Below are 17,947 nucleotides of genomic sequence, written 5' to 3' on the forward strand. Positions count from 1 at the left end.
TGTGGCTCCGGTGCCCTGGGCATTGTTGTACCCGCGGGCACCGTCGCTGTCCCGCCTCACCAAGGCGGCGCTTGGGGGGAAGGCGCCTGCGAACGCCACGGAATGGCCCTGACATAGGTTGGGCACAGCCAGCCTGGGGTCCCGCGTCCTGATGGACAGCCCGTACGACAGCCGCCAGCGGCACCCCGCGCCCCGAGGCATGGCCCCGAGGGTCATTCTGGGGCACATTCCCGGGCACATTCCCGAGGGACCGTCGCACCGAGACCCCGCGCGCCGCGGGGTGTCACGGCCCGCAGTGCCCGGGAGGGGGCGACACCCCCGCAGGTTCGCAGCCCCCGGTGCCCGCGCGGTGGCGCTGTTGCCGCCCGGCGCGCCGCCCGCCGGAGCAGTCGAGTTCGGGGTGCGCTCGCTGGAAGGTCAGCGCGGCGCAGGGCGTGCCGGGAAGGCGGGGTCTTCCTCCGGGACAGCCATCTTGTCCTGGCCGGGGCCGAGGCGAGGGTAGCGGGACGATGAAGGGGTTTCCGGTGGCCGCGCGCTCTCTCTCGGTGAGCAGGATCCGGGCGCGTCGTGCGCGGCGCGGGAGAGGCGCAGCTGGCGGTGACAGCCGTTGTCTGGGCTCGGGGGCTACGGGCGAGCCTGACCCCGGCCAGCCCGGGGCGGTGAGCCGGGCGGGGGGCGGCGGGTGGCGGTCGTGGCTACCCGGCTGCCCGTGGGGTCGGTGTGGGCTCCGGGGCTGGGGCCGGGACGGCGGGCGGGCGGCGCGGCGGGACGGCGGCTGAAGGTCAGACAGGCCGCGGGCCGGGCCTGGAGCTGCGAGCGGCGCCCCGGGCTTTGGCAGAGCCGCCCCGGCAGCGGCCCACGAGGCACGGGGAGAAGGGAGGTGAGGGGGATCCCGGTGCGCTGCTGAAGCTTCAGCTGCCTGGGATGAGGTGGTGCCCTTGGCATTGGTGCGTCCTGGAGGAGGGCAGGGGCAGAGGGCTTGTCCTGCCCAAAGCTCTGGCAGAGCTGGCGGACAGCTGGGTGGAACTGTGCTGGATGTGCGCTGGAAATGCGCTCCAGCGGGACGGAGAATGACCTCTGAGTGACAGCGTGTCAGTCCGTTTTAGATATGCGGTAGTGGTTCATAAATAAGCAGACTTAGAGTTTTAAACTAGGTGTCTTACCAAACCCTTGGAGGAAAGGTTGTTTCCTAGATTCATACAGTGAGCAGTAAAGCAATGGGAATTACATCACTGGCATCCGTACAGCCCAGTGCAGTGGTGTTCCTGTCACTCGGTTTTCACCCTGAGATGCATGGGAATTAAGTTATCTTCTAATGTTAAAACGAGAGTAATATGTAAATATACTGGTATAAGCAACTTCTAAAGTTCATGGAAAGTAATAGCATTTCTGATTTGAAATCAGTAATCTTGTCATTTCTGTTGCCAGCTGCTGAATGCAAGGCTCTTGTGGTGTTCACCTCTTTCCTGTGAAGCGCTGCTTCTGGTTATTAAAATCCTGGAATATTAGAATCATGGAATGGTCTGAGTTGGAAGGGACATTAGAGATCATGTCATTCCAGCCCCCCTGCCATGGGCAGGGACTTCTTACACTAGACCAGGTTGTTTCAGGTCCTACCCAACCTGGCTTTGAAGACTTCAAGGGATGAGGCATGCAGAAGTTCTCTGGACAACATGTCCTAGTGCCTCACTACCTCACAGGGAAGAATTTCTTCCTGAAATCTAATGCAACTCTATGACAGTTTAAAATTATTTCCCCTTGTCCTGTCACCATGTGCCTGTGTAGAAAGCCCCTCTTTATCTCTTTTAAGAGCCCTTTAGGGTACTGCAAGGCTGGAGTGAGGTCTCCCTGGAACCTTCTCCTGGCTGGACACCCCAGCTCTCTCAGCCTGTCTGTGTAGCAGAGCTGCTTCAGTCCTTTGATCATCTTCATGGTCTCCTCTGGACCTATTTTAAGAGGCCCATAGTCTGGGGACTTGCGTACATGCCACTGTTTTTACTCCAGGGTTTGAAGTCCTTAATTGTATTTCTACTTTAAAGTCAGATTCTTTTTCAGTATTTAAGGAAATGTGATGAACTAATTAAGGGAATCCATTCTCTTATGCTTTCTCCTTTAGAAGAGATTTTACTCACTGAAAGTAGCTCCTAAAGTTTCATCTTCACCAACTGCAGCAAAGGTGAAATTATGTCCAGACTCCCAGGGTCTTGAGGTCAGTATAAAAATACAGGTTGGTTTAATCCTCCCTCTGTTTTAAATTTATTTTTTAAAACTCAGTCAAAGCAGAGCTGTGATAGTACTTCCACTGAATGAAAACAAAAGTTTTTTTCTTTTTAATACAGATCACAAAATTACCAAATGGCTTAGTTATTGCATCTCTGGAAAACTTTTCTCCAGTTTCAAAAATTGGTGTGTTTATTAAAGCAGGCAGCAGATATGAAATCAACAGTAACCTGGGAACTACTCACCTGCTTCGTCTTGCATCTAATTTGGTAGGTGTTTATTGCCTTTGTTATTATGTTGACAGTAGGTGAAATGGTTTATTATTGCAAAAATAAATGGTGTGATAAAATGTAATGTAAGAGATCTTAGGAAGTGGAGAACAATGTAGCGTGGTACTTGGTTATGTGGTTCAGTGCAGGAGAAATGATAGTGTGTCCTGGAAGATGGGAAGTAATACTCATTTATAATTGTGCTTTCCTCTGGGGTCTTAAACTATATATATACTATATCTGTATCCAAATATACACATAACTAATTCTATTCAAGCTGCAGTAATAATTAGTTCAGATGGTTGACACAAACTCAGTTTTGTGCGTGTGTGGAATATTTCTGAGTAGTTTCTCTTACTGCTGCCATCAACTCAATATCTGTGTTTTAAACAGCTAGAATTGTAAATTGACCTTTTTTTGTTTGTTTAATAGACTACTAAAGGAGCTTCCTCCTTCAGGATCACTCGTGGCATTGAAGCTGTTGGGGGCAGCCTGAGGTTTGTACCCACATAGAAGGATAATCTGTGTTGCTGAGATGCACAGGAGCTCTAGGACTGAAGGAAACATAAGACAATAAACACAAAATGTGTAGGTGGATAAGCTCAGCAGGGTACTTGAATAGTGAATGTTGCCAAGGAAGATCTTTAACTTTTTGTTCTGTTAAGCTTCAAGGATGAGCTCATGATTTGTATCTTAGAAACACCTTTCAGTAAACAGAATATAAATATTGTGCCCATGGAAGAAATATAATTTGTCTAGGAGCTTAATTTTCTTTCTGCCTTTGCAGACTTTGAGAATAACTTTCCTAAAGTCAGTAGATTCCTTTTTTTCCCCTCCATCTTTTGTGAATAGATTGCAGCCTTGGGAGCAGTACAGACAGTAGTTAGCTTTTGTGAATTGGGGGTTTTAAGCCTAGAAAACAAGACTTAAGAGGAATAAAAGAGGGATCTCACTGTACCTGCTTTATTTCAGTGTATCTTGAAATAATCTAGAAAGATCTTTTTATCTGTTTGGTCAAAAATAGTGTTTTATGACTCTACCCTTTTTCTGGTCCTGTCAGTAACAAATATGTTGAAGGAAAAGGACAGGATCAGCTATGTTTTCTGCCCAAAGAAAGTAATTTCTAAATCACTTTGTTTAATACATAGGCACTTTTTTCCCCATGTTTTGCTGTTCAACCTTATTTGCTATTTTACCTTGAATTATTGTGATACCTTAAATTCTGATGGTCACAAGACACTTGTTATTACTTGAATATTATTACTTGAATACTGAAGATGTGAATTTTAATTGAGTCTGTTTCTGCTCTGTGTGTGTTTAAACAGCATCCCAGACAGATTTAAGGTTAAGTAGCTACTCCAGTCTGTACCTTGATTAATTTGATCAATGGAGAGTATGTGTGAAAATTCACTTCTGTGTTCTTTGCTGCAATGGATTTTGGTTTTTTTCTCATGCAGTGTGCACGCAACAAGGGAGAAAATGGCTTACTCTGTTGAGTGTCTGCGAGACCATGTGTAGGTATCTGGGTGGGCTGGAAAGGGAATTACTGCCTTCTTTCACACTGTTTGGTGGTGAAGACCTGTCATTTTACAGGGTGGGAGGAATATCTGTTCTCATGCTTTTGTAAAAAATCAGTAAATTACTATATTAATATTCAGCTTCATAGTCATGTTACTGAGCATACAAATGCTACAGAATTGAATTATCCTACAGAATTGAATTATCCTACTTTGTACAGCAGTGCTGATAATTGCTCTGGCCTGAGTGATGTGTTTTGTTGTTGATGTGTTGCTTGCAGATTAATTTGAATTGCTTTCAACTGCAGAAGAAGCACATGTTAGTTTAGTTTAATGCCTTTGTACCCTTTTTTATCTAGTGACACAGTGATGGAATATCTCCTGAATGTTACCACAGCACCAGAGTTCAGACCATGGGAAGTAGCTGCTCTTCAGCCACAATTAAAAGTTGATAAAACAATTGCACGTCAGAATGTTCAAGTTCGTAAGTGTGTTTTTGATCCACTGTATTGGCTCTGCAGGAGTTCCTTCAAAATGAAAAAACAGTGTGCATTTTGCTCTGTCACATGAACATTGAATTTTTTTGCTTATTGATAGGTATGGTCTTTGTGGTGTTATGGAACTTTTCTTAATACACAGATCTTTCCAACCTGTGGTAACATTTAGCAAGTAACATGCTGAAGACATCCCATTCTCCTTGACAACTTCCATTTTACATTTTTAATTCTTTTCAAGTACAACCAAAGAATGTGCATGTCATAAGTGTTGTTGACAATATATTTGCAGAAGCTTGTGTTCTGAAAACCATATTTAGGTATTACTCATAGGTGTGAAAATAGTATCCTACAGACTTCTTGAATTTGTATGGTTATTTTGGTATAAAAACAATATGTATTTTCATCACACTGAAAATGTGTTCCAGCTTCAAGGTTGTAAATTTAGATTTCTGAGTTTAAGGGAAAACAAAGAGGAAACACAACACAAAGCCTCAGTCAGGTCAAACCTATTCCTGTATATCTTGTGTTATTAACTCATCCTCCAAGATCACCCAGGTAGTTCTACTCAATAAACAGTAATTTGTACCACTCTGAAGCGTGTTTACCTTTGTACCCATTGAAGGTGACAGTGTAATGTTGGAAAAATCTCTGCCTCATACTGAAGTGCTTCTGTTTTTAAAATTAGTCTTTTTTTTTTTTAACTTATATCAACTGCAGGTTGGTTTTCATAGTAATGTAATATTTTCAGTTAGTTATGTTCAGAAACAACTATAAAGAAAGGAATCTTTCTCTTGAGGAAAAAGTGTGAGCAAATACAAGGAGAATATCGAAACAGGAATTACTAGAATGCTATTGGAATGCAAAAAAACTGATGAGAAGATACTGGCATCCTTCATCTGAGCAGGGAGATAGATGAGACACCTCACAAAGCTACAAACATATTCTAGAGAGCCTGTTCTTTCTCAAGAATAAGGAATGCCTACAGTGAAGATGATAATTCATAGGATGCTGCTCCCCTTCTTCTAAACACTGATTGCATTTATAGCTTGCTGTTGAAGCCAAAGTGTTGAGCATATATGTTACTATATATAAGTTTATTTTGGTTACTGCTTAGAAAGTTAAAGAACAGAAGGTCTCAGGCCAGATTGCTCTAGCCCAAGGATTTGGAAACTTCCCTATGAATTGGATTATTCCAGACCTGCTTTTGTAAATTGTATGGTCCTTAAAGTGGACCACAACTCCTTCATTTAGTTTCATTCATAACCTTCATTACATGTGGATCTTGTGTTAATTATCTGAAACTTTGTTCCTCTCAGGAGTGCTGGAAAAGTTGCATGCTGCAGCTTATAAAAATACTCTGGCAAACCCCTTGTATTGCCCAGACTACAGAATTGGAAAAATTACTTCTGAGCAGGTAGGGTTCTTTGTATTGTGCTAAATGTCTGTTTCAGTTTTTTGTCAGGAATAGGTGGTGAGAGAAAATTAATTTAATATATATACAGTCAGTATTTACTACCTTATTTTTTAATTAATCTGGTGTTGAAATAATTTATTTCCATGCAACTTTTAATACTGGGTACAGAACTGATATTTGCATTTAAAAAGATGGTTAATGTCAGTGGCTTACTGTTGACAGTAAGGCTGTCAATGAAATGCAGGTGTTCTTGTATATAAAAGGGTTTTGTAGTTGTCACTGGGAAATGCAATAAAATTACATTCTATAGACAGTTCCTTTTGGAAGCTTTGGAATTTGCTCTAAGAAGTATAAGGGGCTATGTCAAAAACACACATGATTTTTGTTCTTTAAACAAAATCCCCTAAAATTTGAATTTACTGTTGCAGCTCCACCATTTTGTCCAGAACAATTTCACAAGTTCAAGAATTGCTCTCGTAGGAATAGGTATGTATGTTCCTGAGTGAGCACTGCAGGTCCTATGGGAAAACTGCAGGAGAAATTGGAGTTCTCTGTAGAAGTGAACTGTTACCATAGGCTTCACTTTTATTTAACTGCTGTAGCTTTTCAGTGTCATTGCAAATATTTGTTGTATTGCAGGTATCTATCACTCTACCTTAAAGCAAGTTGCAGAGCAATTCCTAAATATCCGAAGTGGAGCTGGTACTCCTGGTGCAAAGGCTGTTTATAAAGGGGGTAAGGATGTTTCTTTATGTATTCTGAGTGACTGATTTTTTGTTTATAAATAGTAGTATTCAAAGTTACAAGTGAAAACTGTACAGTTGCACTAAATCTGGGCATTGGAAGTGACAGTTCAGATGCATGTCCCATTTAAATAAGCACCATGGAAAGTTCTGGGATAAAACTGAACCCAGCTCTTAACAAAGTTTTACCTGGGACATCATTTTTATCTATAAAGTGAAAAATAAGCTGCCAAATGGTTTCTCTTGGCAGTTTTGCTAAAATTCCTGTAAGAGTAGGTTAATGGCTGTCAGGAAATGGAGGCAGGATTTCTCTTTAGGAAGATGTGTTAAATGTTGTAAGTCAAAGCAATGCTTAGCCATTTCAGAGCAGTGTCTTGTACCATTACCAACAGCTATTATTTAGTTGGAGTATTAGATGTGTCTGTAAAGACATGAAGGGGAAAAAGAAAGTTTCCAGCATTTAATATTAATGTTTGACTGGAATAGCTTCAGTTTCTATAACCCAGCATAAATATTATTATGAACAGAAGGTACACTATTTTCTGGGTATTTGTTATGTTGAATTTTATCATCTCACACTGTGTGTGGTTCAGGGTCAGGTTCAAATAAAGCACAGTAAGGTACTGGGTCTTGTGCTAGCAAGAAAAATTTTGAATGTTAGACTTTTTAAAAATTACCTTCAGCCTCATGCTCCCTTCCTGAGGAGGCATGCAGTAACTTCAGGCCTTGCTCTTCTCTTGTTAAAGGGAAATGTTTCTTTCCATGCCTGTGAATGTACAGTAGTTTCTAATTGAACACTCTATTACCTTTTTTCTGTTGTATTTCTAGGAGAAATCAGGAAACAGACTGGTGATAGCCTTGTCCATGCTGCTATTGTAGCAGAAGGAGCTGTTGTTGGGAGCCCAGAAGAAAATGCCTTCAGTGTCCTTCAGTATGTTTTGGGTGCTGGGCCCCTTATCAAGAGGGGAAGCAGTGTTACCAGCAAATTGACCCAGGGTGTTGCTAAAGCAACCAGCCAGCCATTTGATGTAAGTTCAAAGGATTTTGGAACTGTATTCTGATTTTTAAGTAAAATGTGTATTATCTTTTGCAGTTGTGCAAAACAACACGAGAGGTCACTGCCTTCAGCTCGAATCTTAATTGGTTCTTGCACACATTGCAATGTATCAGGGAAGGGCTTCCAGTCTGATCTTTCCTCAGCACAGATGAAGTTTAGCTTCTTGAATTACAGTACTGTAGATCCTAATAGTAATTATTTTCCAGTGCTTGATGCTGAATTACTCTGATGCTTAAAACAATTAATGATAATGTTTGTTTTGCAGGTTTCTGCATTTAATGTTAATTACTCTGATTCTGGGCTCTTTGGGATTTACACCATATCCCAGGCTCCAAATACTAGGGAGGTGAGTTGCTGATTATAATTTAAGCATTAACAACATAACCTTCAAAATAGTGATTTGAGATAGTGACTGATTCATCTTAAAAAAGAAAAGGAAATTAATATGATTTCCTGTGTAAGAATGCTGCATATTCAGTTATGACTTAGCTCTGTTAGCTGGGAATGAGACTTGCTTTGTGGGAAGGACAGATTCATAATATGAACTGAAGTTAATAAAATGCCTTGAATTGCTGACTGTAATTGCTGATATACATTTGTAAGCCAGAGTATATCATGAAGAAGATGCTGTCTCTTGAGGCTGGGAGAACTGAGCACTTACATGAGAAATGGTGAGACCATATAAATGAATGCTGTGGTGCAGTTAAAATCCACATTGGTTTTTGTGCATTTTTGGGAATATTTTACGGTGGTTTTAGTTTTGTTATAAAACTTCTCAGAATTGTGTTCAGGCAGACAATCCTTACATTGTCAGCTGCTCTTCCCTTGAAGTTTCCAAGATACCAGAAAATAGAAGTAACATGTTGAAATTTGATGTGGGAAGAAATCTTAAATTATTTAATTTTCCTCAGGTCATTAAAGCTGCTTTGAACCAGGTGAAGGCAGTTGCTCAGGGCGGTGTCACTGATGCTGATGTCACAATAGCAAAGTAAGTGTGCAAAGAAGTCTCATGTGTGTAAAAAGAATTTTCTTAACAAGTTGTGAAAGATGCAACTATTCTGTACAGCTGAGCTTATCCTGTAATTATTTCCATGGGGAACTACTCACAGTCTTGCATTAAAACTGAGCCCCTGTTCATATTTTTTTGAAATCTGTACTGATTCTCCAGTAGTGTTACTTCCTAATAAACACTTGTTAGAGAAGTGTTAATATTTTCTGAAGACTGTTTCAATGTAAGAAATTAGCAAGTGTCAGCAGGTGCTGTCATTTTAATCATACTCTGTAATGTTAAGATGTGTTTAAATTAGAATCCTAAATTGCATTATTTAGGTAATTCCCTTTACAGTTACACTGAGCAATTCCCAAAACAATTATAATAAGCAATCTGTGCCATCTTCAAAGAAAAAGAGTAATGAGGGTCTGCAAGTGTGAAATACTGAATTAGTGATGGCACACCAAGTGCTGGAAATACCTGCCCCTAGGAATATCTGAGGGAGGGGGTTTCCAATGCTAAACTGCATGGAGCTTTTAAAGCTGCAGTTGTGCAAAACAGCATAGTACAGAATTGAGTAACAAAATGAAAATATTGTGTGTTGCAGGTATAAAACACAAGACTCCATGTAAAGCATAGTTACCCAAAATATGATAGCCTAGACATGATTGGTTCTGCCTTAGTCACTGGTAGCTAAATGGTGGATTCTGGACTTCTTACGCTGGGCATGATTTGTTTTGTGTGTTGTGGGTTTTTTTGTTCTTTTTTAACAAAGCTGCCTAGCATTAAGGAGTTACATGCAGTGCTAGTGTGGCTAGTTTTCTTTTTCTTTTTTTTTGGAGTTCCAGTTCTGGAATGGTTTCATACATTTCCTATATTCCTCTTTTTCCTTTATTGAAAAAAAAAAACCCAACCAAAAAAACCTACAACAGAAGCTTGAACATTTACATTCACTATTTCTTTGTCACTTAGGACAAAATTGCTCTGCATGCAACTATTCTTAATGAGAAAATTAGATATAAACATGATAGTTTGTCTAACTGCATTGGTTACCTAGACAGAAAAAAATCCTGAGCTAGAGATCTTCTGACTGTGTGGGGAGACAGAGGTGTTCAAGTACCTGTCATTTTCATGCTTGGACTGTTTGTGGTGCCTCTTTCCTAACCACGGAATCCTTCCCTATTAGAAAAGGGAAACCTTTCAAAATAAAATCGTGAGAAGTTCAAAAGGACCAAAACCTCATTGTATTTATGGGGTGGTAGGGAAGGTAATAGCAGGGCTTCCAAGCTTGCTCATTCTTGATGCTTTCTTTGATGGCAGAAATCAGCTGAAAGCCAACTATTTGATGTCAGTGGAGACCTCAGAAGGGTTGCTGAATGAAATTGGCTCTGAGGCCCTGGTTTCTGGCACACACACATCCCCATCTGCTGCTGCTCAAAAAATCGACTCTGTAGCCACTGCTGATGTTGTGAATGTAAGTATGTGTCAGCAGGCACAGGTGCTCCTTAATCACTGTGTCAGGTTTTTTATGGAAAACTGATGCTCATTTCTCTGTGTTTATAAACATACACATATTCTGTCTTTAAAAATAGAAAAGGCAGCTCATTCACAAATCCCAGCTGGGTATCTTTTGATGTCTTTACTTACTTTATTAACAGAAGATTCTTTAATGCACGGTAAAACTAGTGTAGCTGGGAATTGTGTAAAATTCTCATCTTCTTCACTAAAATTTACCAAAACTGCCAACTAATATTAATGGTAAACTTCATATTAGTTCCAGTGCAGGTGATTCTGTGTCAAGGTTTTTAGGATTTCTGAGTCTGGAATAATGGGTGTGTTTAATAAAACAATTAAGCTTTCAGTGACAAATAGGTGTAACTTTGTTGCTACTGCACATTATCTTGTTGCTTGTATGTGAAGCTAATTTCTAAAAATCTATCATAAAAAGAAATTCTGAGATAAAAAATATGTTTTTTCACAGTCATTGTTTATTTGTATTACAGCAACTAGCAATAGCTTTAGTAGGAATGAGATACATTGTATTTTATGGTGTAATAATTATTCAAGAATTAACCATTTTTAGAGTTCAGGCCTTTTATATCCAACTGTATCTGCCATTTCTGTTCACATTATAAAGTAATGAGCAGCTGCATTAGAAGCAATTAGATTTATACAGCAAAAGGAGGCTTGTTTACATGATGGTGTGTTATAGTAGTGCCAGGATTTGTTCTTTGTTTTAGTAACTTGAAGCTGATGAGTTGAGTAGCATCAACTCTGTTGTAGTGAATATTTCCTCATATCCACTTTCCTGATTTATTTTCAGGCTGCAAAGAAGTTCCTCAGTGGGAAGAAATCAATGGCAGCTTCTGGGGAGTTGGGAAATACTCCTTTTCTTGATGAGTTGTAAAAACAAATCTGGGATGGATTTGATTCAAGATGGACCTGAGCTCTAAGTCACTTATGTTCTAAATGAATTACTACTAACTTGTTATTTATGAATTCAGTTCTTTCAGAAGGTTAAGTGGAGTAATTGTGGGCTTGCACTCATCAAATAAAGTGCTGAGTTCATACATTTTGTGTAGAAGTTTTTTTCACTGAAAATGGTGTATAAAAGGCTGGTAAATCTGGCTCTGTACAGTGGAGGTAAAAACCACAGTGCAAAAACAAGATGAGTTTTGGTCAATGTAATAAAAACCAAATATGTAAAAAATGATCACTGCAATGAAGGCAAATGCAGTAATTACCACTGGTTAGCCATGTATTCTTGTATATTCAGGAAAAGCTCTTGATAGTTTGTCTCTACCATCCTTACATGAATTAAGTTGAGACTTGCCTTTAAACAAAGCTTGCAGTTCCTGCTTGTCTGGGACTAGCAGAGATTTTGTTTCTCCATGGCTTCTCCACAAGTGGCACTGGAAGAAGCCTTTGAGGGGATTAGCCATGTGTAACTATACGTAATAGGACATAATCTCCTAGGACATATTATTTTTTTTAATTCTAGGCATATATTAAAAGGAAACAGATACAATACATCATAAGAAATTGAGGGTTTGAAGAAGCCAAGTTTTGAGCTGTTCTGAAGCAAAGCCAAGTCTTGCAGACAGGATGCATGTGATACACAAGGGCAGGAGGAAGAGGTCTCAGCATGAAGGAGGTCAAACATCTCTGGCTTGGAATGCAGGATTACACAGGGCACCAGCATCATTGTGGAGTGCAGCATCACACTGTGCCTGCTCAGTGTCTGACCTGTACCAGATATTTGCAAATTGCTGGTAGCATGAGTGAACTCACCACACTAACTGTGAAGATTTATACTGAAAAACATCCAAGTCTATATCATTATCACTACTGGACCCAGTGTCATCTTCATCCTCAGTGTTTTCACTCATACTGGAAAGACACAGCATGCTATTACTTGAACATGCAGTAATTCCCATAGGCATTTAGTTAGCTTTTTATGGGAGCTTCATTTTTTTCAAATGCTTGTTCTAAAGACAAGTTCTTCAATTCTGGAGCTCCTCTAGTATCAAATATTATATTCTCCATTGTCCCTTGTGTACTCTTTCCTTTGGACTTTCTCTTTGCTCAGTCAACAAAAAAACAAGCTCTTCTTTTTCTGCTCTTTCAGCATAGTAAATGATTTATTTAAACATAAAGGTTTAATCTCTTGGAAAGCCCCTTGCTGTGTGAGCTTCCTTTCTGCTGTTCTAGCCTAATTATCTCATTTTAATACTTGTGTTCCTTTGCCTACCTCTGAGGTTTATTTCTGTTAAAACTCTGCCTCAGGAAAACTTGGAACTGCCTTGTAACCCATCTAGATTAATTCTGCTGCCTGTGTGGACCACCCTTAGCACTGAGAGCAAGATCTTCTTAAAGGCTGTTTGCCATGGCTCTCATGAAAAGTGCTTTTTTCCTCTTTAATTTTAAAAGTCCTAATCTTTAATCACTGTTGGGAGTTCAATTGATTAAGAAACAAATAAGCTTTGTACAGGATTGTAGCAAGAGCTCCATCTTGGTACCATCACCTGATTGTGTCTTGATGTGTTTTTTACACTAATGTCCATTACAAATGGGCATGACCTCTGACTTCAGTTTTATTGCCAGCCAGAATTCATGCTCACAGAGGAGAGAGGAAAGGACCTTAAGAGACATTGTCAGGAGCAGTCAGAGGTTAAGCAGGACGTGCCTGCAAGAGCTGAGGCATTCCAGCAGAAAGCAGCCACTGAAGATTTTTATGGAGAGGAAAATCTCCCTTGCACCACTAAGTTATTTTGAGGAGCCACACACATCATGCAGCCCTGTTTCTTCTTGCTGGCATGGAGAGTAGGACATGCTTGCCTCTGTGCCAGTTGGGTGAGTGACTGCAGGATTTTAAGACATTAGTACCTCCCACTACCTCTCTTAATTTCTGCCTCCTCCTAAAGTCAGCAGAGTGGCACCAGCTTGTTCACACTACAAGCAGTAATAAAACTGTTCTTTTGGGTTCCAATTTGAAACTTTTCAGATTTTACTCATCTTAGTCAGATGAAGGGAAAAAAGTCCATAAAGATAAAATCTAATTCACTGCAAGAAAAGCTTCTAAGTAGTGCATTTGTGCATCTTTTCTCAAGCCCCATACTCTGTGCATTGATATTAATGCCAAAATCAGTGTGCTGCTTGTGTTGTCATTGAGAGATGGAGCTTCTACAAAATGCTACATTTTTTGCAAAATTTTACAGCTTTGGTCCTAAACAAGTAAGTTCATCCTAAACATGAATTGAACAGATTCAGCTGTTTGTGGGGTTTTTATTTTTTGTGTGGGGCATGTGCAGAGTTAGATCCAGGTTCCCCAGGAAGCATGCTCAACTTGTTTTTTTTGTTTCCAAAAACTAAGAGCAGCTACAAAGGAACAATGTTTGTTACAAGTCCTCAGCCCACTTCACACCCTTCAGTACTTGCTGCAGTAAATCAAACACATCACATGCTGTAAATAATTTGATTCCTTGTAGTCTTTATTGAAAATGCTTTTGCAGCTTGCCTTCTTCAAATTGTTGCAAATAAAACTGTTTATTTTCACTGATGCATATTCTTAATATTCAATTATTAGTATTCTATTCTTAATATTCAATTATTAGTATTCTAATTATAGGTGGAGAAAAAAACCCAAGAAAAACCATCAAACCCAAACAAACCAAAACCCAAATCATTCTCATATTTATACTTCTGTATATCAAAGGGTTTTTTTTCAGGGAATGGATGAGCGCTATTACATCCTAAGAAAATAATAATAAAAAAGTATTTATTTCAAATTTATGCTCCAGATTCTTCCACTGAGTTTTATACTCAGATCAAAAGTGCAAAGCCTTTTTCCTAAGGCTAAGAACTCCACTTGATGCTTTTTATTTCATCAAGCAAGTAGATATTTCTTCCTGGTACCTGCAATTCTGAAGAAAGGACTGCCCAAACTATAAAGGCACTGCTAGGAAAATTGTTCTAATTTAAAGATATGCATTTTCACTGTACAGCCAGTAAATTTCTAAATTACTTCATTACACTCCAGTCTTTGCTTCATAGATTTCAATGTTAAGAGACAATTTCATGCTGGGAATTACCATAGCACACTATCATCCCTGAACTTCAGTTCATGAGTTTAATGTAATTGGGCTGGGGACCCATGTGAAGCATTCACATTTACAGAGCTTTCAATTTCAACTTTAATACAGGTGTCAGATGTTCCACAAGAAACCTTTAATAACTGGTAATAGTCTGCTAGCTCTGATATGGTTCATTTCAGGTTTAAAACATTTAGGAAATGAACACCTGTGTGGATTGTTAAAGCACAGAGATTAGTCTATTGCTACTTTGTAACTACTCTGTGTAATAAAGAGAAATAAAAAGCAAACAATAAGGCAAATTAATTTCAAGCCTTGTGAGGATTTGTGTTACTTGTAGAATGAAATTACTTGAACAATAATACACTGAATAAAGAATTATATTATTCAAGTCTAGTTGCTATATAAAGGTAATAGTCAAAATATTTTTTGGAAAAAATCTGCTGGTGAATAGGAAATCTGTTTTTGCTGGAGAACAATGTATAGGCTTAAATCTTGATCTAATTATGGAACAGTCACCATAGCAGCTATTTTAAGATCACAGGTATTTCATCACAGTGGAATGCTGGCACTGAGCTTTATACAGTTTGTGCTAGTTTCTTTTCTCTGTAATTTTGAACTGAGTTTCTTTTGATCTGTGTAAGTGTAAATAAATCAGAGACAGGCTCAAAGCATAAATGCAGAACAAGGATATCTTCAATGTAATTAAATTTTAATATCACTATTGGTTTTTTTTACCTGGTTTCGGCTTTCCATCATTAACTGCAAAGCTTTTTTCCTCAAGGCTTGTTATCTGGAGATATGGCCCACCCTGTACCATTGTGAGGGCTAATCCTTGTTCATCCATCCCAGTCTCTGCCATCAGAGCTGCAATCTGGGTGTGCTGAGAGAAGTCTTCCAGTGCTGTCAACAGCCCTTTGAAAAGTGAGAGGAAAACTTTACTAGCTGAAAGTGTGATATCATTCTTCAATAAAAGGTTTAAGGAGACATTTGAGAAGGTGCTGTCCCCATTCTTGGGTATTCAAACAGTTAAGCCTCTCATCCTTAGTTACTTCCTTAGACTGGCATTGTGTGCTGAGCTGCTGCCAAAAGATGACATAAACTTGCTTTCTGCAAATAAATACACTGAAAGTAGTTTTTACTTAGAAATTTATTTCTTAAAAGGTCACACATTTTGCCAAGACAAGGAGCAACAGTGCTGTTACTTAAGTATTCATTACCAGCAGCAATGTATTCAGGGAAGGTAGGGAACAGGACACAACAGAACAGAGGAGTTTCCAGCTACGAAGGACTTCAAGAAAATACAGCATGCCTATAGCAAATGGATTTTTTCAAATCACTATTTCTTCCATGCACCAATTCCTTCTGGTTTAGAGGGAATAATTTCAGCTATTTTTCATCAAAAGCCTTACAATTTTCTCCACCCTTAAGAAAATTTGTCAAGTAGAGGTGATTTCTATGGGAGTTAAGTACAGGGCTTGTCCTCCAAATAACAAATCCTACTGATTGCTGTTGAACACTTTAAGATTACTGATATCTCCATTTTGTTTGTACAGTCTGTCATCTACGTGAAATACTTACATAAAAATAAACAGCACAGGCAATCGCCCACTTGGCTTCCCGGTATGTTCCATATAGACCAGTTGTGCTGCTCTGGAAAAAACAGGTGGGTGTTCACTGTTGGAAGGAAAAAAATGGAAACTACTAGATATTTTCCAAGTACCTGTAGATTTAGGGGCTGTTTGGTTCATTTACTTCAACATTCCCGTACCAGAATTGACTGTATCGAAGGCACAGAGCTATTGTGGCCAAACCAGGCTGGTTTCCCACATTTGGTGCATTGTTCATTTTCTGGCTACAGACTCTCACAGTTCTGTATGGCTGAATCCATTGAAAAGCATGCCATCAAAAATGGCTGTGTTTGGGTGAGATTTCCAGTCACAATTAATTAGACTTCCTCCCAAACACAGACACAACGCTGTGTCGCGCTTCTGAGGGGCTCCACAGCCGCCAAACCTCAGTCCTTCCAGTCCCCTGTTCCCATCAGTGCTATAGAAGCAAAATTTCAGATTTTTTCTGCAATTTCAGCTCATGCCCAGCCTTGCAAAGGGATAAAGAGCAGGCACTCGAGAAACAGAAAGCAGTTTTTTGTGGTGAACACAGACCTGTGACCGTTCCCCAGCCCTTGGTACTGACCAAGAGGCCCAATTCTCGGTTCCAAAAAACCTCTGGGGATCGCGATGCAGGAGGACCAGCCGGAAGGGTCAGTGTTGGGGGTCCCCGGGTCCGAGGCAGGCGGGGACCAAGGGCGACGGGGTCCGGGGGCACCGCCCGCCCCTCACGGCAGCCCCACCCCGGGGCACCGCCCGCCCCGCCCTCGCCAATGCCCCGCCCCCTGCCCAGGCCACACCCACCGCGGTGCTTGGCCCCGCCCACTCCGCGCCTTCGGCCAGCCCCGCCCTTAACCCGCCCACCAGCGCAAACTCCACCTACCATGCACAAGCCACGCCCTTCTCCCACCAGTCGGCCCTGCCCATCAGAGCCAGGCCCCGCCCCGCGCTGCTCAGGGAAAGCCGCAGCGGCCCCGGAGCTGCCCCGCCCCGCCCCGCCCGGCATCGGCCCCGCCCCCCCGGGAAGCCCCGCCCCGCCCGGGGCGCGCGCCGGGGACCGCGGGTTCCCCTTCCGGAGCGGCCGCCGCCCCCCCGCCCGCCGGGTTCGCTTCCGGCGCCGTCCGGGGTCCGTTCCTGGCGCCGCCGCCGAGCGCGGCGCGGGGCCCATGGAGCCGCGGCCGTGAGGCGCCCCCGGCCCGGGCCCGCTGCGGGAGCCGGGCGGAGGCCGGAGCCGGGTGCCGCCGGAGCCGGAGGAGATGGACAAACTGACCATCATCTCAGGATGCCTCTTCCTGGCTGCCGACATCTTCGCCATCGCCAGCCTGGCGAACCCGGACTGGATCAACACCGGCGAGTCCGCGGGTGAGGGCGGCCGGCGGCGGGACCCGCCTGCGGCGTGCGGCAGGTGGCCGGGAGAGGGCTCCGGCGGGGCTCGGGGGCGGGCGGGGCGCGGGCCCGAGGGCGCTGGGGCTGCCCTGAGGGGCCGGAGGGAGCCCAGCCCGGGGGCTGCCGGCACCGGGGCCCAGGAGTGGCTGGGCCGAGTCCCGGGGGTTCCCGGGGCTGCTCCCCCGGGGCGGCAGAGAGTGGAGCGGCCGGGGGGAGCTGGTGGGTCCCAGCCCCGGCAGAGCCCCCGGCGGTGCCTCCCGGCCGCCTCGGCAGAGCCCGGTGTCCCGAGGGGTCCTGCAGAGCCGCCAGCCCGGAGCTGAGGGCCAGGACAGCGTCCCTGCCTGTGCTCCCCGGTGCCGTCACCTTGGACAGGGAATTGAGATCTGTCTCCGCTTACTTTGCGGCGGGTTTGGAGTCTCTCGTACTACACTGACGTTCCCTTTGTTGCAGGGAAGTTCTTGCTTCCCTACATCTTTTTTCTTCCCCCAGAATATTTCCTGCGTGCTGATTTTTATCAGCTTTAAGCCGGGATCCCATGTGGTTTTTATTTTAGAGTGTGGCATTGTTTACTTTAAACGAACAAGGATTTGAGCATCTTTCTTTTTACTAGTGATATAATTGTCTATGAACAATTTATTTCAGTCCATTGATA

At 42.3% G+C, this 17,947-nt stretch overlaps 2 protein-coding genes across 2 annotated transcripts in view; both read left to right on the plus strand.

The window, feature by feature from the left end:
- Positions 1 to 421: 421 nt before the first annotated feature.
- Positions 422 to 11,278, plus strand: LOC131565118 (cytochrome b-c1 complex subunit 2, mitochondrial). The gene is made up of 14 exons (XM_058815820.1): positions 422 to 545; positions 2,117 to 2,209; positions 2,340 to 2,489; positions 2,922 to 2,986; positions 3,947 to 4,003; positions 4,366 to 4,490; positions 5,820 to 5,917; positions 6,346 to 6,403; positions 6,557 to 6,652; positions 7,489 to 7,688; positions 7,983 to 8,063; positions 8,629 to 8,705; positions 10,029 to 10,182; positions 11,032 to 11,278. The coding sequence occupies exons 1-14, from the start codon at positions 510 to 512 to the stop codon at positions 11,113 to 11,115; spliced, it is 1,374 nt and encodes a 457-aa protein (XP_058671803.1). The 5' UTR covers positions 422 to 509; the 3' UTR covers positions 11,116 to 11,278.
- A 5,770-nt stretch (positions 11,279 to 17,048) lies between these two features.
- The window catches only part of MOSMO (modulator of smoothened), a 31,173-nt gene continuing 30,274 nt past the window's right edge, over positions 17,049 to 17,947 (plus strand). Inside the window, exon 1 of the mRNA XM_058816075.1 lies at positions 17,049 to 17,271. Coding sequence (XP_058672058.1) covers positions 17,166 to 17,271 — 106 coding nt within the window. The 5' untranslated portion in view covers positions 17,049 to 17,165. The remainder of the gene's footprint in view (positions 17,272 to 17,947) is intronic.

The sequence above is a fragment of the Ammospiza caudacuta genome, chromosome 17 (assembly GCF_027887145.1).
Source record: "Ammospiza caudacuta isolate bAmmCau1 chromosome 17, bAmmCau1.pri, whole genome shotgun sequence".
Lineage (NCBI taxonomy): Eukaryota > Metazoa > Chordata > Aves > Passeriformes > Passerellidae > Ammospiza > Ammospiza caudacuta.

Excerpts from the sequence above, each read along its gene's own strand:
- LOC131565118 (XM_058815820.1), top strand. The coding sequence starts at position 510 with ATGAAGGGGTTTCCGGTGGCCGCGCGCTCTCTCTCG. Across the intron at positions 6,653-7,488 it reads AAAGGCTGTTTATAAAGGGG|GAGAAATCAGGAAACAGACT; the intron begins GTAAGGATGTTT and ends TTGTATTTCTAG. Across the intron at positions 7,689-7,982 it reads CAACCAGCCAGCCATTTGAT|GTTTCTGCATTTAATGTTAA; the intron begins GTAAGTTCAAAG and ends TTTGTTTTGCAG.